Source organism: Carcharodon carcharias, chromosome 5 (assembly GCF_017639515.1).
Source record: "Carcharodon carcharias isolate sCarCar2 chromosome 5, sCarCar2.pri, whole genome shotgun sequence".
In the NCBI taxonomy this organism is placed as follows: Eukaryota; Metazoa; Chordata; class Chondrichthyes; order Lamniformes; family Lamnidae; genus Carcharodon; species Carcharodon carcharias.
In genome coordinates, this window is record NC_054471.1 from 96,936,444 (window position 1) to 96,960,203 (window position 23,760).

At 40.9% G+C, this 23,760-nt stretch overlaps 1 protein-coding gene across 5 annotated transcripts in view; it reads left to right on the forward strand.

Annotated features, from left to right (window-relative positions):
- Positions 1 to 23,760, forward strand: part of arhgef10 (Rho guanine nucleotide exchange factor (GEF) 10) — a 397,136-nt gene that overhangs the window by 272,941 nt on the left and 100,435 nt on the right. For 4 of the 5 annotated variants that reach the window (XM_041187543.1, XM_041187548.1, XM_041187544.1 and 1 more), the window contains 7 exons: positions 2,420 to 2,547; positions 3,026 to 3,100; positions 3,787 to 3,887; positions 4,255 to 4,376; positions 8,230 to 8,313; positions 13,910 to 14,133; positions 19,318 to 19,475. In XM_041187543.1, coding sequence (XP_041043477.1) covers positions 2,420 to 2,547; positions 3,026 to 3,100; positions 3,787 to 3,887; positions 4,255 to 4,376; positions 8,230 to 8,313; positions 13,910 to 14,133; positions 19,318 to 19,475 — 892 coding nt within the window. The remainder of the gene's footprint in view (positions 1 to 2,419; positions 2,548 to 3,025; positions 3,101 to 3,786; positions 3,888 to 4,254; positions 4,377 to 8,229; positions 8,314 to 13,909; positions 14,134 to 19,317; positions 19,476 to 23,760) is intronic. The other variant, XM_041187546.1, reaches the window with a different exon arrangement.

The following is a 23,760-nucleotide window of genomic DNA, read 5'->3' on the forward strand; positions in this document are numbered from 1 at the left end:
TAATTTATATGTTTGATAAAATAGCCAAGAAAATGATCATGGAGATATCATAGAATCATGCAGCACAGAAGGAGCTCATTCAGCTTAGTGTCTCTGTATCAGCTCTATAAAAGAGCTGTCTAATTTGTCCCACTCCTCTGTACCCTCTCTACAGTCCTGCAGACTTCTCCTGTTCAAGTATTTATCCAAGTCTCTCTTAAAAGTCACTGCGTGCCAAATCATAATAACTCGCTATGTGTTTTTAAAAAAAAAAGAAATTTTCTTCATGTTGACTAGATTCTTTTCTATTTTGAAATCGTTCATTGGATGGAATTTAATTGAGCCCACCAGAGTGGACATGATTGCAGGGCGGGCTGCAAGATGTGGGTGGGAGTATCCGCATCCAATTACTGATGTTGGGAAAACTGTCCCTAATTTGGTAGGTCACAGGAAGGGCCCAACATGGAAATCCTGCCCACTGGTGGCGGGATGTCAATTAGGCTCATCAATGAGTCACTTAAAATCAATTATCCCTGAACCCACCATAATTCAGTGGTACCTCAAGGATTTAGTGGGCTCGCATGGGACTTTAGTGTGAAAGATTATCCATTGTTTCATTGCAGATTTTCCTGACAGTTTTTGGATCAATTATGCCTTGGCTAGGTCCCCTTTCTTCCCATTGTAGTTGGCCCTCTTCCAGGTTAGAAGTTCCTTGTTCTTTTTCTGTTACTAACCAAAACCTTATGTTACAAGGTGTATCCCCACAGATACCTGGTTCATTTGGTGAATCTCATTCCCCAGTACCAGACCCAGCAATGCCTCCTTCTTAATTGGATCAAGAACATACTGGTCAATGAAGTTCTCCTGAACACATTTCAGAAATTCTCCCCCCTCCTAAACCTGCACTCTAATTACCTAAAGACCAGTTGGGCTAATGTTAAAATCCCCCCATATCACCACTCTATATAGTTATTGTACATCTGTGATTTCCCAACAAATTTGCTCCTTTATTTCTCAGTATTTGGAGGCCTTTAGAGTACCCCCAACAGCATGATCATACCCTTTTTGCTTCTCAATTCTAACCAAATGGATTCGCTCCTTGCCTCCTCAAGGATATCTTCTCTCTTCAACACTACAATGTCTTCCCTAATCAATACTGCTACCCCAACATTTTTTCCTTCCCTGTTTTTTTCTGAACATTTTGTATTCCTTGAATATTATACACTCAGACCTCACGCTTCAGCTGTGTTTCCATTATTGCCGTTACATCATATTCCCATATGGCTACCAACCTTATTCACAACACTGTGCATTTACATATTGTAAACCTGTATTCCCTGTGGACCATCTTAGTCGGCTTCTATCTAATATGATGCTACTTCCTTCTCTAGTACTATCCAATACTTTGGCTCCTTTATGCACTTTAGTCCTCTTTTCTATTTCTACCTGTCCCCTGCCAAATTAGTTTGAGCTCTCCTCAACCACACTAACAAACACGTTGGCCTCAGTCCTGTTGCGGTGCAACTCATTCCTTTTAAATAGGTCCCACCTGCAGTAGAACTGATCGAACTGCCCCAAGGATCTGAAGCTCTCTCTCTCCTGTACGATCCTTCAAGACATGCATTGATCCTCTCTACATTCCTCCCTCTACTCTCATTAGTGCCTGGAAGTAATCTATAGATACTGACCTTTTGAGATCCTGCTGTGTTAACTTCCTCACTTGCACCTGAAGATCTAACCATAGCAGCTCAACACTTGCTGTCTCTGTTGTTGGTCTTTCGGTCAGTGCATGCATTGTGGCATGTTGACGACCTTTGATGGGGGCTGTTGAGCTGGAGTTCAAGCTAGCAGTATCAGAGGAGTGTGTGGGTCGCGCGGCCATTAGTATCATCATGCGAAGTACAAAAGTTGTCTGGCCCCCGACCCTCCAAGCTCTCTCCAGCCACCCCCTCCCCCCACTCCTACAGCCATGCCAAATTGTCCCTTGTTAGTTTATTGTGAAAGTTGCTCACCCTAAGTGGCACACACCATGAAGACCTCTGTACCTCCTCCTCCTTCCTGGATGGTCACCCATCTACTATCCTGAATTCCTACTGCCTGTGGGACAACCACCTCCTGGAACATATGATCTGAGAGACTTTCATCTTGTCTGATGCTCTGCAGTGACTACAGCATGTCCACCGAGATCAGAAATCCTGAGCTCAAGCTCAGAGCTGGAGACACTTCCTGCACACGTGGTTCTCCAAGGCACATGAAGTGTCCTGAAGTTCCTACAGGAATTGCATACAATTCCTGAGCTACCCATCTGCCATCTTCAAAAAAAAAATTTTATAATAGAGTTAGTACCTGGTATAAATTAGTAATTTTAATTAATGCCTTTAGATCTGCTTTGTGTGAATACTCTTATTAATTCACTTACTGTTACAAATCTTTGTTACAGAATTTAAATCCAATTGTGAGCCAGGATTGGACAGCAGGCCTTCAGAAACTCATATTTAAAAAAGAAGAAGAAATAAGGGCAGCAGATCGCTGTAGAATTCAACTGCAGCTGCCTGGAAAACCAGACAAGTTGGTATTGAGCATATTCTAATATTGAGCACGTAGGGATCCCAAAGGGAGAGTGGAGTTGCTGCATTTTTCAATCATTTTGAATCACATTGATGCTTATGAGCCTTTTGAGATTGCAACATCATTATAAATTAAGTATTTTTTAATGTTTGGATTCACAAATTAATTACCTTTTTTACGTGTTCCACCAGTCATTTTGATTCAGAGTTTCTCTGTTGATTGTTGACATCTGTCAGAGCTTGTACTATTTTGAAATTCTATTTTAAATTAGATAAGATTGTCTCAGACCAACTGCCAGGTATTGCCATATGCTTTCTCAAAGGGTTAGATAGTGCCTGTCCTCTAGGTGCATGACACATATACAACAGACTCCTTTTGATCATTTTATTTTTGGAATGCCACCTATTTCTTAAAATGCATTAAATGTTTTTTTAATAAACCAATATATGTGAAGTATACTTTCTGTTTTAATTATAAGTGAGGAAGTCCAAGGACATGGATTTGGAGCTCTGGTGCACAAAAACTGTGAAGGTTTAAATTCTTCAAGGACGGTGTACGTTTTTATTTTACATCAATTCTTATTTCTGTTCTGTTGCATGAAAATGAAAATGCTCCACCACCAGCTGCAGAAATTGCAATGATGCTACCCACAGTGTCATGGAGAGGTGCAGAACAAAGAATTAGTAATAACATTTACAAGATTTGAAATGCATCATTAGTGACCCCATTTCAGGGTCTATTTGATATGTATTCAATAAATCTTTGCTTGTTCTCTTTATTCTTAAATTTTTTATTATCTCACTGATACCTTTTAAAAACTCTTCAATGTGACCAATTGAAGACAAGTGTTTGGAAGCATTGACCTACTAAACAGAAATAAGTTATGCATATTTGGCATAGGAAGTGCCCTTGATAATAGAAAGGAGTAATGTACAAACCTAGGGAAAAAATTTTGCAAGTGTATGGATGTTCCAAATTGCAGAAGGATGTCGAGACCACACCATGTGTGCAAAAGGCAATATTTAGCTCAGTATGTTGAACAGATATATCTTGGCATAGAGATCTTGCACTTGTACCTTACCAATTGGACACCATATGTAAGTGATATCTAATGCATCTTTTGGTGCTAACAGAAGTCAAAGCTACTATTTTAAATTAAGGTACTGCGTTTAAGAATGTTATTAATCAACAACTTTTAAAGTATTGTTCAAAATGTCTGATATGTCTTTTTTGTTGCAGATCTGGAAGACCTTCATTTTTCACAGCAGTGTTTAATACATTTACTCCAACAAACAAACTCTCCTGGATGAGTAGTTTACAGATGGCCAAATTGGCCCTTGGTAAGTTTTCGTTGGCAGAAGATGCGCATTGCTAGTCAAACAAGTGATTTTTTTTCTCTTTCTGCTAATATTTTGGATTCTACATTTAACACCCAGCTATGTGTCTTATCATCATTATCATCATACAAGAAACAACTGAAAGGATATGATCACTTGGACAAAATTCTGATTTTTGAAACATCAGAATTAGAAAGTCATTCCTTCTCAAAATGAAGCATGTGTATTGAGCAATTAGTATTCATGAAATATCCATATGATTTATTGGTATGTCTCTGAAGTTTCTAATATAAATATATTTCAGAATGTAAAAAAAACGCCAGTAGTAAATTTTCAATTTTATCCTCTTCTTTTCCCCTTCTTAAAATAGGGGATGAAAACCAGCTGGGCTGGTTTTGTGCAGAGGATGATGGGAAACAAGTAAAGCGACAAAAGCATCCTCTCCTTGTCAGACATATGCCTGTATTGATGTCGAAACTGCAGGAGTTCAAGGTAAGATTTACAAGTTCCATTTTATTGATGGTTATCTGACTCCAGCCACAGATCGGATTTTAGATCTATTTACCAATAAAGCTTTGTATAACGTTCCAAAGAAACTACGGTTTGAGTTCCCGAAGTAAATTTGCGAAGTGTTATTGATGAGGCAATCCCATGATAAAGCCAAACTTGCTGATCTGGAACAGAGTGGGTAGGCAGCTTAATGGATCAACTGTGCCTACTTTTAGACACAGCCCTGCACAGTTTCAATTAGCAAGTGGATTGTCTTTTGGAGTTCTTGGGCTGAGATTACATGCTTAGGTATGGGTTATTAAGATCCAAGTTGATTCTTGTATTCCAGAGTATCTATGTTCCACTATCTCAGCCCCAGGCATGTATTCAATATTCTAAGGCATTGTTAAAAAATGACCAGCCATACATACAGATTAACAGGGCCTGAATGAGTCAACCTGTCACTAGGGATTGGGATTCTTCTCAATTGGCTGCAGATAACCATACAAGCTGTTGCTCTAATGAGTAAGTTAATCTTAATTGCGCAAGCAGTGAAATGTTAACTAATGTGCTTTGATAAGTTATGTGACTTTAGCTCTTAAATTTCAGAGGCCCCTGCTCAAACTTGGGGGTGCCAAGTTGTGGCAATTTGCAACTTGCACCCAAGTTCTCTGTGCTTAGGTAAATGAGATGTGTCCCTCTAGGGAAAGTGAATAGGGACATAGGACTTAGGAGCAGGAGTAGGCCATTCAGCTCTGGTAGCCTGTTTTACCATTCAATAAGATCATGGCTGATTTGGTTATGGTCTCAACTCTACTTTCCCTGTGTGCACACACCACCACCCCCCACCCCACACACACACACACACCATAATCCTTGACTCCCTTGTCTATCTAAAATCTACCTAACTCTGCCTTGAGTAAATTCAGTGACCCAGTCTCCGCTGCTTTTTGGGGAAGAGAATTCCACATATGAATGACCCCCTGAGAAAAAAAAAAATTCTCCTCATCTCTGTCTTTAAAAGGGAGACCTTTTATTCTTAAACAGTGTTCACTAGTTGTAGCCTCCCCACAATTGGAAATATCCTCCCAGTATCGACCATGTCAAGTCCCCTCAGGATCTTACATGTTTCGATAAGATTACCTCTCATTCTTCTAAACTCCAATGGGTATAGGCCCAACCTGTTCAACCTTTCTTCATAGGATAAACCACTTCATTCCAGAAATGAGCCACGTGAACCTTCTCTGCACTGCTTCTAACACAATTATATCTTTTTTCAAATGAGACCAAAACTATAAGCAGTATTTCAGATGTAGCCTCACCAAGTCCTTGTACAGCGGCAGTAAAACATCGCTACTTTTATATCCCATTCCTCTTGGAATAAATGCCAAAATTCCATTTGCCTTCCTAATCATTTGCTGTACCTGCAAGCTAACTTTTTGTGATTCATGTACCAGGACACACAGGTCCGTCTGTACCACCAAGTTCTGCAATCTTTCTCCATTTAAATAGTATACTGCTTTTCCATTCTTCCTGCCAAAGCGGTAAAGTTTGCATTTTCTCACATTATACTCCATCTACCAAATTTTTGCCCACCCACTTGACCTGCCTATATTGCTTTGCGGACTCGCTACCTCCTCTTGACAACTTACTCTCCTACCTATCTTTATATCATTAGTAAATTTAACAACCGTACATTTGGTCCCTTCATCCAAATCATTGATGTAGATTGTGAACAGTTGAGGCCCCAGCACTGAGCCCTGTGGCAATCCGCTAGTAACAGCTTGCCAATTTAAAAAAGACCCATTTATTCCTACAGTCTGTTTCCTGTTAGTTAACCAATTCTTTATCCATGCTATTATGTTACCCCCTACACCATGAGCAGAATTTTCCCCCCAACACTGTCACATGAGTTGGGACATGTCCATTACTTTCAAAGACACTTTTATTACATTTTTAAAAACCTACATGAAACCTCATCCCGCCCTTGGATGAGGTTTCATATTTTTTCTAATGCCTGCCAGGGTTCCCGGCCTGCCCACCAACCTTAAGGTTGGACAGGCAGGTCCACTAATTACTTTAATGACTTTGTCAATTGCATCAATTGGTCATTGACAGGTTGGCGGGCGCACAGCTGATTCAGCTGAGCCTCCACCTACCTAAAAATTGAAATGGGGCAGGGTGACGTCGGGAATTTCACCCGCTGTCATCCTGCGTCATTTTACATGTTGGCGAGCAGGCTCTGTTCGCCGACCGGGAAATCCTGGCCCATGTTCCTTTATCTTGTGTAGTAACCTTTGATATGGCACCTTATCAAATGTCTTTTGTAAATCCAAGTACGCCATATCTATAGGTTCCCCTTTATCCATCTTGCTCATACTTCCCTAAATAACTCTAATAGGTTAGTTAAATATGATTTCCCTTTCACAAAGCCATGTTGACTCTGCCTGATCTCATTATGATTTTGTAAGTATCCTGTACAACCTCCTTAATAATGGATTCAAGCATTTTCCCTAAGACAGATGTTAGGCTAACTGGCCTATAGTTTCCTGCTTTCTGTCTCCGCCCTTTCTTGAATAAAAGTATGCACATCAAGTCCTATAAAAGAAAGCTCCCATTTATCTGGATCTCTAAATAGTTTGGATTGGAGGCATGTAATTTGTGCTGGGTGGTTGCGCAAAACAATGATAATGACTTAGCTTCAATGAAAGAGCCCCTGGAAAATGTTGCTGATTCACTAATACCTGTTTCATGTTACTGCCAAGACTAATTTCATTCCCTTGGTAGCAAGAGCATGTTGGTTTGTTTCCAGGCATGTCAGACCACCAGCTAACAGAAAAATTCTTTGAAAATGAATTTTTAGTGTTCATTGAGTTGTTTTGATAAGTGCAGCTATTCTGCCGAAGGGCCTGCACCTGAAATGTTAGCTTGTATTTTCTTTCTGCGGATGCTGTGTGTGTTTCCAGTATTCTCTCTTTGTTTCACATTTCCAACATCTGCAGTTTTATTTTCTTTGAGTGTTCTCTGTAACAGTTAACAGCAGTTTGAGCGCTTAATGGGAGCTTAAAGAGTTGATGGTAAACAGACCTTGCACTGCTGAAACTACTGGTTCTGTTGGAGAACACAGATCAAGAGACACCATCATATTTTGTGCTCTTTTGTTCAAACAGATCAACTACTGCATTCCTCAGTAATTGTTTTAAATTGTGTTTTACAATGATAACAATTTTGCCTGTATCATGTCCTATACTTGATTAAACGAATGATTTGCTTCTTTGCCTGAGGCATGTGCAGGTTACCTTTATGGTCAAAAAAAACTGCCACATATCATAGGGCAATGGGCATCTGTTGTGTGTTTTCTTTGACCTGGAAACAAAGGTTTCCTAACACATTCAATAACAGAAGATTCCTCTCACCACATGTTGGAAACTGTGCTATAATTCTTATAACGTCACCTTTGTTTGGAATTGCCGAGTTTTGGCATGCAGTTGAAGTAACCATAAAGTACTGCCTCACTTTACAGCCTGTCTTTTGGGTAAATGCAAAATATGGTGATGGTAAACCAAGACGATCCCCAGTCTCTGCAGATCCTGCTCATGCCACCCAGAGGCATGGTGACAATTTGTCTCAGCGTCTAAAGGCCAGATAGGAACGCTGGATGATATTTTTTCTTCCCGCTTCTGCTCATACTGGAATGATCCCCCAGCTGGAAAATATGCTTGTGCAGACATTGAATAAAAACAGGATAGACTGTGATCTCCTGCCGGCCCATTCCAGTCATATGGTCTACTAACATGAAGCAATGCCAAAATTGTGAAAACCATACTTTCCTCAAGTTATGCATTTTATTTTTTAGGTTGAATGTGCTATTCATAACCCGGAATGCTGTAATGCGATTGATGCACCTAACTCAGTCTCTATGGAACATGGATATTTGTGGGTAAGTAAGAACATAAATAATAGAAACAGGAGTGGACCACACGGCCCTCGAGCCAGCTCCACCATTTAATGTGATCATGGCTGATAGTTGGCATTAACTCCACTTTCCTGCCCGCTCCCCATAAGTCTGCTACAGTTGGGTGAGAGTTGTTTAACCTACATATTGAATGATAGGAAATATCGTAATGTGCTCCCAGTGCCCAACTGCAGAACAAGGGTGTAGAATTTTTATGAAATGCCATACCTTTGTGAAGAGTCATGAAAGGTATATTGATAACATGCTCTTCATGCTTTAACTTAGCTACTTGCCTCTCCCCAAGCCCCTCCTTAATACTGAAAGCAATAAGATCCCAGTGACCTTAATTTCCACTGTTCTATATTTATTTGGCTGTTTTCAAAAACTAGTTCAGTCTTGTATAACTTAGGTAAAAATGTCTTGTCTGTAAACAGCAAATGATCAATGTAAAAAATTTATTTTATTCATTTGGTTTGTACTTAATTGCAACCTGTACTGTTTTGATTGCAGTTATCACATTCTGTGGACTGCCACTTAGAGCAATTTTTTGTTTGTGGGATCTGAGTGTTTGCCGTAAACCCAGCCTTTATTGCCCATCACTAATTGTCCTTGTGAAGATGGAAGTGAGCCACCTTCTTGAATACAAATGGGTGGCTTGTTAGGCCATTTGGTAGTTAAGAGTCGACTGCATTGTTGTGGGTCTGAAGTCACATATAGGCCAGAACTTTAGGTTTTCTTCCCTCAAGGGTATTAGTGAACCAGATGGGTTTTTAATGATAGTCCAATAGTTTGTGATCACCATTACTAATACTAGCTTTTTATTCCCAGATTTATTTAATTGGTTGAATTTGAATTCACCAGCAGGTAGTGGTGAGATTTGAACTCATGTGCTGGATTTAATGTTCCCATGCTGGCAGGTTTGAAAATGGTACAGGGAGGCATGTCAATGCTTGCGGCCTGCCCGCCATCTACTCACCCACTCCTGCCCCCACCACAATTTTACTAGCAATGGAAGAGAACCAGTGGACTAATTGAACTGGTGGAGGGAGAGACTCATGCCAAGTGGTCAGCCTGGCAGGTTTCCCTGCATAGTTGCTGGTGGACAGGTGGTTTCCTCCTTAACTGGCCCTTGGGCCCATTGGAGGACACCCCACCTTTCCACCCCCATAAAAAGGTGTTACACCCCCCCGCCCCCCACCCTGCTCTGGTCTCCTTATGGCCTCTTAAATCCCAGTCCCCATCCTCTCACCAACCCTCCTCCCCTCCTCGACCCCCACTCAAAGTTCTGATCCATCACTGAATGCCTCTTGAAGTCTCAGGTGTATTACCAGCAGTGGCCATGGCGGTACTTCCGATACTAGAGAGCTGCCCACCTCAGATTGGCTGGAATCTCTGAGGTAGGGCTTCCTGTGTCTATGGGGCAGAAATCAGGCCTCCTGTCTATCAGTGGCCAAAATGGCTGCGGGGCAGTAGCTCTTCCCATGGGTGGGCTCCCCCTGGCTTTTAGCTTGGGTGGGTGGGGACCAAGGTGACTCATATAATTCACCCCCATCTTTCTGAATGATTAGTCCAGGCCTCATTGGAACACTAGCTCAGTAATACATCATGCTACCATATAAGATTCAAAGAATAGTACAGCACAAAAAGAGGCCATTTGGACCATCACATTTGTGCAGCTTCTTTCAAGAGCCCCATTTCTCTGCCCTTTCCCTTTATCCCTCCCATATTGTCTTATTTGACAATTTATCCAATTCTGTTTCGAAGGTTGCTATTAAATCTGCATTACGGGAACACCAGCACCTTGCAAGTTCCCCTGCAAGCCACACACCATCCTGGCTTAGAACTACATCGCTGTTCCTACACTGTCACAGGAGCAAAATTCTCTAACAGCACAGGGAGCCTACCTACACCACATGCATTGCAGTGGTTCAAGAAGGCAGCTCATCATTGCTGCCTTAAGGGAGATTAGCGGTGGGTAATGAATGCTGGCTTAGCCAGCGAAGCTCTCAATCCTTGAATAGAGAGAAAAATAAATCAACCACCCTATCAAGCAGTGATTCCAAATCCTCGCCATTTGTTGTGTAAAAAAGTTTTTATGGTTCTTCTGCCAGTCACCTTAAATCCGTGGTGTCTGGTTAATGTCCTTCCAGCCCTTGGTAACAGAGAAACTACTTAAAACTTTCATGGTTTCAAACATTTGTAGCAAATCCCCTCTTTCTGTTTAAGGAAAACAATCCCAGCTTCTCCAGTCTACCCACTGTAATCCCTCATCTATGCAACTATTCCAGTAAATCTCTTCTGTACCCTCTTCAAAGCCTTAACGTCCTTCCTGAAATGTGGTGCCCAGAGTTGAACACACTACTCCAGAGCCGGGGCCAAATTGGTGTTTTATATATGTTTAGCGTAACTTCCTGGCTTTTGCTTCCATTTGTAAAACCAAGGATCCCTTATACTTTATTAACTGCTTTTGTTAACTTCTGTCACCAACAAAGATTTGTGCACAAACAGCTTCTTGAATGCCCTTTAAAATTGTACTATTCAATAAGAAATGTGTCTCCTCATTCTTCATACCAAAATGTGTTTACCTCACTTTTTTTTTGTGTTCAATTTCAACTCCCATGTGTTCACCTATTCCACCAACCTATTGAAGTCCTCTTGATATCTCTGATTGTCTTCCTCATTGTTCACTACCAAATTTTGTGTCATTTGCAAATTTTGAAACTGTGCCTCGTATTCCCAAGTCCAAATCATTAATATGTCATCAAGAACAGCATTGTTCCTCGTTCTGAATCTTGGAGAATTCCTCTGTATATCCCCCTTCAGTACAAAAGAGTCATTCATCACAACTTTGCTTCTATCCCTTAACCATTTTTTTTCCCCTCAACCAATTTTATATCCATGCTGCTGCTACTCCTTATTCCATTGGCTTGAATTGAAACCCATAATCTACATTATGATACTTCTTTTGAAAGTCCATATATGCAACTGCACTGCCCTCATCCACACTCTCTTTTATCTCATCAAAAACTCAATCAAGTTAGTCGAACACTATTTGCTCTCAACATATCCATATTGGCTCCCCTTTATTAGTCCATGCTTGTCCAAATGGCTGTTAATTTTTGTTTCTAAATTATTGTCCTAAATTATTGTTTCTAAAAGTGTCCCCACCATCAACATTAAATGGACTCACCTGTAATTACCAGGTTTACCCATTTCCACTTTTTTTGAACCACTTAACTGCGCCATGGTATTGGCATCCCATATCTGGGTCCCCTGGCCAATCAGAGGCTAGGTGGGGTCATGTGCTGGATCTATTAAAGGGACCCCAGCAGGGGTCAGAAAGGATCGACAGGACATGGATTTTTGAGATTGCAGCCACCACAGGCATGGAGATGAGATCTGAGATGTTCCTCAGGTCTCTCTCTCTCACCTGGAGGTCATGTTGCAAGACCTAAGGGACTGCAGTGAGATAATCTTTCCTAGTGATAGCTGCCTTGATGGCCCCTGATGGTGCACATCCAGCTGTCCTGCCGCTTGGTTGCAGGAGGCTGCAGATGTTAGCTGTGAAAGCCTGAACCTCCTGTGGCACTGGTGCTCAGTTATGTTGAGGAAACTGATCCTCTGCTTGTAGACTCTATGTTGGGAATCTTACATCATCATTACTGATGTGTCCATCCCCTCTGTTCTGTGGAGTGGCATGTAGCTGAGCAGAAGGCAGCTGGCGCTAGTGTGCTACTGCTGCTATTGGTGTTGGCTCTGCTGCTGCCCTTGTTCTTCAGAGAACAATATTCCTAGTACAAGGAAACTGAATGTAAATTGCAAAGTTATGAATTCCTTGTGAATGCAGATTCATCCACTAGCCACCACCAAAGAATTGGTGCAAAGAATTTCACTACTTTAAAAATATAGGAAAATGTTCCAGTCATTCAGTTGCCTGTAGATAGTTAAAACCAAAGCTATTAATTAATGTAAAAGCCAAATACTGCGGATGCTGAAACTCTGAAATAAAAACAAAATGCTGGGAAAATTCAGCAAAGTAGAGTTACACAGCTGTGCTATAATGATTGGCCTAATTGGATTGATCATGATGAAGGCTGGCAGCAGGGATGTGCAGCTAAATGTGGGTGAAGTGACTTCAAGGAAGTTGGCAATCACCTGTCAAGCATGGTTTCACTGATCAAATGCTACTCAGTCTGTTAGTTTCAATGACGAAGCACTCCCTCCTGTGTACTTGCCTGGCTGACCCTGGCAAGTTGTTGACAGCCCTGGGAATAGGCCCACTGACTGTAAAGCCAGAATGCAAGGTTAAAGAGACAAATCACTGCCTGTCTGTATAATCTAATTACTTCCCTTGCAGCTCCAATTAGGTCCCTGCTTGCCATCAAACCCACCTGGATGAAACCTGGAAAAGAGCGCGAAGTTATTGCGATCCTGACCCAATGTCATATTAAGGCGATGTGCACACCCAAACCCACCTTCCCTTGCTGGTGAAAATGTCCCCATTGTTTCTTAACACCAAGCAAGTAGATTTTGTTTTTGACACTTGAAAATCATTCTCCCTTTCTAGCATTGTATCCTCCTTGATCAAAACCACGGCCCTCTTTTTTTTTAATCCCTTCTCTTTCCTGAATGCCTTGTACCAGGAATGTTAGGCATCCAACTAGCTCCCCCCGCCACTCCTCTTTTTTGAGCTGCATCTCCGTTATCGCCACTACAGCATATTCCCACATGAATATTGGGCCTGCAACTCACCATCCTTATTAACTACACTTTCTGCATTCACACACACATACACTAATGCTAACTCAGAATCCTTTGTATTTACTATTGTCCCACTATACATATAGATGGGTACTCAGGGATGTGTTTCCCAGATAACCTAGCCTCCTGCAAATCGTTTGATTGACTTCAGATGTTGGGCAGGAATTTCCCAGAGGTTTTCTTTATCTCCCCTCGGTCCTCATGTCATCTTTCCTCCTGGGAGATTGCAAGGCTGGTTTGGTGGAATGGGGTAGGTGAAGATCATTGTGTTCAGAAATTACACCATGACGGTATAACACAATGGACAGCTAATTTGTTGTCCCCTATCCTTTGGTTTCATATTGTACCATATATTGTGCAAACATGTAGGGCATTCAAATACTTTTTATTGATATTCAGCAATGCAGGTAAAGCAATAAGGGCACTCATGACAAATTATTTTCCTTTCCTTATAATTTTTTTAAACAAGGTGTTTATCAAGGATATTAGAATTTGCATTAATCTGATGAGGCCAATCATTATAGACAACACTCAACAACTTAAAAGCTAAAAATTATTGAATATTTCAAAAAGCACTTGAGTATCAAAAAGTATGGTTAACAAATTGTTCCATTTTCTGTCTTTTCAACTGTGCCAAGACTAGCAGTAACATCTTGTTCCTGCCTGTTTTTACTCCTGTTGGATGTTCTATGGAATTTTAGTTGTTTTTTTTTATAGTCTTTCTACTGACTTGCTGAAGTTTTTTTTGTAATGATGTGTAAGAAATGCATAAGATTATGAAGGTAGTCAAATTTACTTACTCTCCTGTTTTAATGAACAGATTGGAAGCTGTACCAATCAAATGGGGCAGATCACCATAGTCACACTTCATAATGCTAATCCTAAAGTTATTGAATGCTTCAATGTTGAGTCTCGTATACTGGCTATGGCGTATGTCCCAGACGATGACAAACCAGAAGAATCTGATGTCTTTTCTGACTCTGAATCTACGACTACAAAGGCCACTGAAACCCCGACCATCTGTCTTGGCATGGAGGAAGGGAGGTGAGATATGCAATGAAAAAGAACAGCCAGTAATTTAGTATAAAATCGATCACATATATATAATGCAGGATACACTGGGCTCCCACTGGTGTTTCTTTTTCAGTTAAGCACAGCAAACTGAATGTAAATGACAAAGCAGATGCAGCCACTAGCACCAATCCCTCTGCAAGGATTATCAATGCAGTTTCTGCTTTAAAAAGATAAAATGCTCCAGTCATTCAGTCACCTGTAGATATTTAAAACAAAAGCTATTGATTAATATAAAAGCAAAATACTGTGGATGCTGGAAGCCTGAAATAAAAGTAGAACATGTTCGAAAAACTTAGTAGGTCTGGTAGCATCTGTGGAGAGAGAAACAGAGTTAACGTTTTGATTTCATATGACTCTTCAGAGCTTTGATGAAGAGTCATGCGGACTCAAAACATTAACTCTGTTTCTCTCTCCACAGATGCTCCCAGACCTGAGTTTTTCCAGCATTTTCTATTAATTAAGATTGTTATTTACCCACATATTTCCTAATAAAAATATTGTCAAAATGTACCTGCCTGCCATTTAGAGATGAGAGAGAAGGAAGGAAAGCCTCATAATAATGCATACTAGCTTTTTTAACATTCCTTCACGGAATGTGGGCACCCCTGGCAAGGCTGTCGTTTATGGCCCATCCCTAATCTATCACTAATATAATTTTGACTAATCGAACAATGTTAGTTTAAAAATATAATTGCTCAGCAGCACTGTGTGCCAGTGTACCAGAGGGGCAAGTTATGACTCTTAGGCCTGAATTTTTCAGTCAGCGGGCTTGGCGGTTGCGGTCGTGGAGCCAATCGCCGCCCACGATCAGCTCCATGCCGCCATTTTACATGAATTGGCCCGCCCAGCATAAGGCGCAAACCGTAGTGCTCAGCGATACCTGTGCAGGTGGGGGGAGGAGAGAGAGTCAGGGTCAGTGCTCTTTTGCGCATGCGCGCGAAGGAGCACTTTAATCTCCCTGAGGCAGGAAGCTGCCTCAAGGAGATTGCATCGCTATTGAAATTATTAAATAAATGGGTTAAAAATTTATTTAAACATGCCCCCTCATGTGACTTGCTTTTATATTTTAGGAAATTAAAAAAATTTAATTAATAAAAGCTTTAGGAAACCTCATCCCACTCGTGGATGAGGTTTCCTAAAAAACATGAAGGCCGCTTCCTTTACGCCTGCCCGCCAACCTTAAGGTTAGACGGGCAGCGTAAACAATGACCTTAATTAGATCCTTAATGGCCTTAATAGGCCATTTACATATTGGCGGTTGCACAACCGACTCTGGCACGCGCCCGCTGAATGAAACATTGTGAGACAGCATGATGACATCGGGGTGCACGCCTGATATCATCACACATCATTTTACGCGTCAGCGTGTTGGGCCCACCCCCACACGTCGACTGAAAAATCCAGCCCTTAAACTGTTGGAGAACTTATCTTAGCTGCAATAATTTGGGAAACTTTCTGCTCAGTGTATCTTCCAACTGGGAGACAGGTTAATCAGAAGGATTGTCCCTGGTCCTGTTCCATACTCTTGGTAGGTGTTTCACTGAAATATTGACAGATGTCCAGAGGCAGGTTACTTTCCCTTTGTTTTGAATGTATGACCTGGGAAATCTGGGGGACTCGATGATGGAGAAAATTGGTGAAATCCATTCTACATAGTATAAAAATAACCCGGGGCAGAATCTTTACTTCGTCAGGTGGCCGTGTGCCTGTTCCCCTCGAGCGCAAAATGACGTGCGTTGATGTTGGGCAAGCGTCCGACATCAATGCACAGTTGTTGTATATGTCATTCGGCGGACATGCCTGCCAACAATTAAAAGGCATGTTAAGGCCATTAAAAAGATTAAAAGAAAGTTTTTGCTGCCCGTCCAATCCTATGGACCCAAGTGGCCTTTGCACTTTTTAGGAAACCTCATCCACAGACAGAGTCACATGAGGGGACATGTTTTGTAACATTTTTCTAATTTAAAAAAAAACTCTTCATCTCCCTAAGGCAGCTCTGTGCCTCAGGGAGATTATCAAGCGCGTGTACATGCGAATTTCGTGCTTGCCCCACTTGCTGCTACTCTCTTTCCACCCCCACCCCCACCCACCCCCGCCTGCACAGGCAGCACGGAGCACTGCGTGCGCATTTCACGCTGGCCTTAATTGGCCCACCCAGCGTGAGATCAACTTCTGGCTTCAATCGCGGGCAGCAGTTGGTTTCCCAATTGAGCCCGCCCAACGAGGGCTAAATTCTGCCCCATGTGTGTTGAAACTTTAACGATTGTATTTGATCTTCTGACCCTAAAGAGGTGTAATCACAGATTGGTGTACTTTTGGGACAGATAATATCTTGTCCAAGATTTTTTGCTGCAGTATTGAAGTGCTATAGTCATGTGCCTTTAACCAAAATATTCTCAGCCAAAGTAACCTGAGAAATCCAAACTATGGCACAAAAGGCTTTTGTGCACAGTTCTTGAACACTGGAGCCTTGTTTTGACTAGATCCTTCCCAATTCATCTGAAACTCTTTGACATAGTTCAATGTAAATATGTGAGGCCATAGATACCATGTAGTGTTAGGATGATATACATACTTAGAGTGGCTGATTTTCTAACCAAATACTTTTTCTTTCTGTTCAAGTATTTCTTTTATCGTTTAAGCCCCACTCACATTTTGTAACATTAAGCTTTCATTGTTTCCATGTAGCACTGATTATTTTTAAGCTAAATATTGAATTTTTGTCATGTTGTGGGCTCTTGGAAAATTATATAGTAAGATAGGATTTCATAGATTTAAGGCATTTGTAAAGACTGCGTGATACTATTACACAGTTTGTACACAAACGCATGCTGTTAAGTATTACCAGAATAGAACTTATTAAAGTTTTAGGCCATATACTTCATTCTAAATATGCATGTCATATAAAACTGCAGTCTAATAATGCACGTCTTATCAATCTTGAATCTAGTAAGCAGTCATACCCCAAACATATCACACTAGAGTAATGAGCTCAAACATTAGTCATAAAACAACAACAAATTATGACTGAACAGATGGTGAATCTACCAGATAACACACAGAATTTTGGAAAAAAAGGTAATAATAAAACTGAGAAAGAAAGCCATGCTATGCCATAATCTTCTGAGTTTGGTATCCTAGCTTTCCCTCAAGGGGAGATGTCATGGATTTCCGAGCAGAGAGCAACAGGGATTAACGCCTGATTGACTTCAGGATTTTACTGTTTACAGCATCCAGTTCACATGGCCTTCAAGGACATGTCACTGAAATACAGTTCCACTTTAGTTGCAGGCAGCTTTTCTCCCAGCAGTTCCCTCATGCCTTTGAGGAAAGGACCATCAGGATGTTAATATTCCTCTTATGTCCTTATATAATTTTCATAGTTTAATGATGCACTGCTAGTAACCCATTCAACTGATCTCTTAATCAGTTGTAGCCACTGATCAAAATGCCATCAAATGTATTGTACAGCAAAAGTTAACTGACCTTTTAATTGGCCAATCATTTTTATCTTCCCCGCACCCCCCCCTCACCCACCATTGCCCACCACACCAAAAATATTGTAGCTTTTTACTCACAGTAGCATACACTGAACGTCAGCTGCAGTATTCCATATCATTTCAGTTTTGTGTTTTTCTTCTCTTTCAAGGCAAGACAATGGCACTTGAGATATGATTTTCAAAATATATTAATGCTTGATGTACCATATCACAACATGACTGTCAACCTGCCCTTTGAAGAGTTCCCTGGTGTCCTGACCAATAATTATCCCTCTACATCTAAACCCGATTAGATGGTCATTAACAAATGACTGCTTGTATTATTGGCTCTCCTCCCCCATCATTCCCTCTAGTACACTTCCCTCTTTTCTCCCCCCCAAATGCACTTCACCTCATTGTTGAAGTTGTCTGCCTCTGACAGCATGCAGCATGATTGACATTGTGTATTTGGGAAATTGCAGGCAAACCATAGCTGTGTCCCTATTTGACACAGAATAGCACAGCTCCAGTGTGCTACATATTTATAACCATCTTGTAAATACAGTTTTCGGCAGGATGGGGGAGGCAGAAAGGAACATGAGTGGTCGCTTGCTCCCACCCCCGCCATCTGAGCATGGTGAATGAAGTGTTGGATGGCTGATTTGCAGCCACCCAGCAGTAAGGTGGCCAATTAGCAGTGAGAAGAGGGGTTCTGATCCCAATCAAGAGACTGGGCCAGGATACCATGCAGCAGAGAGGTTACACCGTGAATGGGAAGTCAATCACAGCTACAAATTTAAAGGCCCCCAGCCATCGCCCTACTTTTTATGTCAGGCTCAAGGCAATGAATAAATGAAATCAAAAAGATATAAACACTGCCACCTTCACCAGTCGACTCTCCTGCTTATTGTAGCCATGGTCCTAGAGGAAGGCCTTTTCTTCCCCCTTGTACCACCTTCTCATACCTACTATAAAGCATTCCCAAACTTTTTCCCATCTGACACCCGAGAAACGGAGTGGGCAAATAAAAATTGCATACAATTGGATCTTTTGCAAGCTCAATAACTTGCTAATTGGGTATTTAAAATGACAGATGGACTTCCGATCTCCACGCCTTCTGTAATATTGGAGACTGGCGTGATGATGTCGGATTACAGTTTGCATTCCATTTCTGTCAACAACATTTAAGATAGCATTAGAGAACTGCATGAAAATGTAAAATTTTTTGACATACATTGAGGAAAGAAGTAAAATTGCTTCATGAAATCCCTTGCTCTGACAGACACATTCTGGTTCTTGGAAGGTTAACTGTGAAAAGGAGCACAGCATGTGAACAGAAACCAATGTAGGCAGCATGGAGTAAATCTTGACGGAGTAAATCTTACTTTGTGCAATAGTGTAAAACAGGTGATAGAGTCAGCAGCCCATCTTAACATTTCTCCCATTTTTTTCCATTGATTTCAGTGCAGATAAAATCAGGTATGATGGGCTGCTAATTTGTTATCGCCTGTTTTACACTATTGCACAAAGTCAAGATCTATACAAATAAGTTCCACTGAATAAAACTGGAATCGAACATTTCATTAAATGCCCATGTTTTTATACCATGAGATGCAGTGGATGGCACTACATTTGACTGTGATTAGAACATCTTCCTTTGTTTATCCTACTGCAGCATTTCAGTATACAAGAGCAATCAAGCTTCAAAAAAAGTGCGATTGCAGCATTTCTTTGCTCCAGATAAGTCCACAGTGGTGAGCCTAGGATACAAGTTACGCTGCCTGTATGCTGGACTTGTCAATGGAAATATCGCCATCTATACCAAGGCAGAAGGTAGGTCACCTTTATCTCTTTGTTACGAACCAATCTCGGAATTTATTTGCAAAATTTTCTTGAATCTTTTACTATGTAAATGTATTCTTTTCCTGTTTCATTTTTCCTCCTCTGTAATGTGCTTCATAAATATTGAAATGCAGCAGGACACAGAATAGATCTGCCATTTGATCTCCACGTAATTCTAGATTTATTTCTAAAAGATACTTAAAAGATATTAAAATATAAATGTAAGTTGAAATGAAGTCTTTGACTAACCGGGCTTAATCCATTTATATAAACTCTCTGGATTTTTTTTGTTATTAAATGTCTATATCTATATCGAATCAAGTAGTCTCCATGGTTAACAACTAGCATGGTTGGTCCTTGGAAATGAAGGAAACCGGATTCTTCCAAGATTTAACACAAACAGACGCAAAGCCCTAAAACGATTATAAGTTTCATTCAATAACAGTTGCTGATAATTCACATACTCTGGGTTGACATTGTTGAGTATTCACTTGTTTTAAAAGGTGCAGAAAACATCAGCTAAAGTTGGATTTTATTTTACTTTTTAATGCTAAATCCATATCCATGATTCAACGTGTTATGGAGCAATTTGGAAGTGAAGCTTTTGCTGAAGAAATACATTGGCTAACCAAAAAGCCCTTTTTAAATTATTAAAACAATTACAATAAATATTGCAACTTTATTCTGGTAATTTAACCAGGTGGGTTACAAAACCAGACAAAGGCTCCTTTGCTCTTTCTGCCTTACTTTTAATGGAAAATTGCAATGCTTAGGTTGGTGGGACCAGCTTTCCCTCCAGTTAGGATCGAATTTCCAGAGCATTAGGGTGAGCAGATCATGTCATCACTCCCTGAACCACTTTTCCTTCAGTTATGCAACAGATTGTGGAAACCACTTGGATTTGATTTCAGCAAGCAAGCCACAAAATAACAAACACCTGGAATTTTTACTGTTGCAGGCCCCGAGGCCCAAGATAATATATAACTTTGTTTCCCTGTGTGGAGTGAGTACCGATTCCCAGGTGGTGGTTCCACCCACTCAGCATCTATCAAATAGATGAATCTGGAAATAGAGCTGAGTTCAAATCAAGGCTTGCATAAAGCACAACACCCCGAGTTTATTTTGTACCAGAGTACCATTGGATTATACAGCACAGAAGAAGGCCATTTGGCCCATTATGCCTGTGCTGGTTCCTTGAAAGAGCTACCCAATTAGTCCCAATCTCCTGCTCTTTTCCCATAGCCCTACGAATGGTTCCTTTTCAAGGATTTATCCAATTCCCTTTGAAACTTACTGTTGAATCTACTTCCAATATCCTTCCAGGCACTGCATTCCAGATCACACAGCAATAACTAGGGTTCATTTCTTGGCCAACAATTTCACAGAATCAGAAAAACTTAATAACTAGTGCTCCCTTCTAACATTTGAAGAAAAACGGGACCATATTAAACAAGTACTCTAAGGTAAAGTCCCATAGAGCCTTATCTCTAACATGTATCCTAAAATATCTTTCCTTTCCTTGTTGAACTCCTGTATTGTTTTTTGGAAGTAGTGGGTGGTTGGTGCGGGGAAGGTTTTTAACATTTCACTTTGTAATGGATGTCTCTTGATTCTTTATACCGGTTTGAAGATCGGCAGCTGAAGCTTGACATTTCAGTATTCAGCATTGCCCTTGTATACCTCCCTCTGCCCCTCCCCACTCGCACTGCTAACTGTTCTGCTGCCTAATAATACCTAATTATTCACAAGTTATGGGGAGTTTTTGTGCTAAGACTACTAATTACTGAAGACAGTCTAAACTAATGTTCCTTGTTGCATTCATGGCGACCAAACTATGGTCCCATTAGGAGCAATTGAACCAGTTAATATTTGTTGAAGGAACTTTCCATTCAGCCAAGTTTCTGCAATTTCAGTTCTATTGTTACCATTATTTAAGCATGAGATTCAAAGTCGTAACCTGCTAATGGGCATGTAATGTCACGGTTATTGGTCTCAGTCAGATGTTAGCGAGTGTATTGAACAGCTGCCAGAGCAGATTTACACCACTGCCAGCATGCTCTTTTTTCCCCAGTGACAAATAACTATGTACTTGCTAGCTAGTTAGTTATATTAACATTAGGGGGGAACATGCGAGGGAGCATCAGTTCTTTTTTAACACTAACACTTAAAATTGAAAATGTTCCCAGGCAAGGTGTTGGACTACCTGTGAACTTTTGAAGTTTAGCTTTGCATCAGGCTAGAGCTTTATACTATTTCTGGATGCACTCTTACCTTTCTTGCCTTCAGTGCCCTCGGGAGTCAGATTATTAACCTAACTCCCAAGTCACATTTTCCATCTTTGCCAAAATCTCTTTGTTAGTATGGAAGTGGTGGTATAAGGTTAGAGGGAGATATTTGCATCCTTAGCTGATGTCTTTTTGTCCTTTTTTGGGTCCTGTAATTTGACTCTTTTAAACTACTGACCAGAGGGCATCTGGGAGAAGACATTTTGTACAGAATTCCCTCTTTGCTAACAATGACCTCAAGGTCTGTGCTTCTCATATCTGTTTATTCTACTCATTGTTGCTTGAAAGGAATTTCTTCACAAAATATCTGCCCAGGTTTCCGTTTGGCTACAATTTGAAAGCATTATACAATTTAACTCAAAATGAGGCACAATGATAAATGTGCAAGTTTCTCTGTAAAATGTGATAATGTTTAGGACTACCATACACACAATTCTGAAATCAACCATGGCAAAAACCCAATCAAGCATTTGATGGATAACCTCGATTGATCCATGACCTCAAAAATAATAGCCAACCATGCTACAACACTGCAGCTATTTGCTGTTAGAGTGCATTTGATTGTCTGCAGAGGCCAATTGGCTAGGACAATTTGACACTGCAGGTAGTGGTTCAAAGATACTGTAGTAATTTTAGTAATTTACTGTTTAAAAGTATTGCACAATTCAATTTTGCAGCCATGGACTGGAAGTCTTGTAACCATCTTTAGATGTTTAATAGCAGCTTCTGTGATTCACCTAAGATTCTGTGGAAGTAGAGTGTGTTGTGTGTGGAAGTCAGGTGTGTGTTTTGTGTGTGGAAACAGTGCGTGTTGGATGTATTGAAGGAGAGGTTTTTAAAAATTATTCTTTCATATGATATGGGCATCGCTGGCACGGCCAGCATTTATTGTCCATTCCTAACTGCCCTTGAATTGAGTGGCTTGCTAGGCCATTTCAGAGGGCAGTCAAGGGTCAACCACATTGCTATGGATCTGGAGTCACAAGTAGGCCAGACCAGTCTGCAGATTTAGTTCCAAGGACCTGTATGTTGCGGTAAGAAATTAGATGATCTCACACAAGTTGTAAAGGTCAGTGAATGCATCTTCAATGTCATATCCTATCAACTACACACAAGCCTCAGCCACTGCTCAATTCATATTGCCACCAATAATCTCTATCAATCAGATTTTGTACCTAGCATTCATATGCTTTTGCCTCACCCTTGCACACTTAGCATTGCTGCAAACTCACACCCACATCTCACAGGGTTGCACACACTGCCAGGTGGTCAACCGTGGCAGCACCTGAAACAGCTCGCACAATATTCACTGACACGCTTCCCTCTTTCTTGCAGAAAAAGCTGGTGCCTAATCAGATGCAGCAGAAACTAACTGGAGGGGAGAGGTGTACCTGTATCTTTTGAGCACCATGGAGATGATGATGCTGGCCATTATAGGAATGGTCACTGGCAGAGCTGAAGCTGTTGAAACTGAGATTATCCTCATATCTAATCCTACTTCTCATATCATACATTTCTCTATCTCTAATTCTCATCTGACTTACAAACTGCAAATAGTGTTAGAATGCACTTATTATTTTCCCCTCTCCCCTTCACCACAACCTAAACCTTGCCACATTTTTATTTCAGATATGTAAGAACTGCAACCTTTGCAGGTGGAAGAGCAGGAAGACAGTGAAGTTGAAAAGGCACTTGATTTCACACTTGCAGCCACCAGCTCAGACACTGACATGGCGCAGTTCTTAGAGAATAGAATAGAGATGCGTCCCACACATGGTGGGCTGAATTTTCATCCTGAGAAGGAGACAGGATTGGAGGCAGTCTTGCCGGGAAAATTTGACGATGAGTTACATGCTGGCTTCCCAATGAACTCCCCACCTCCTAGCAGTTTTGGTGGAGGTGTCTTCTTGCGGCACATGGCAACCTGCCTGAAAGTGGCGGGTAATCAATTGAGGTAGTTAATAAGTCACTCGAGCTCATTAAAGGGATAA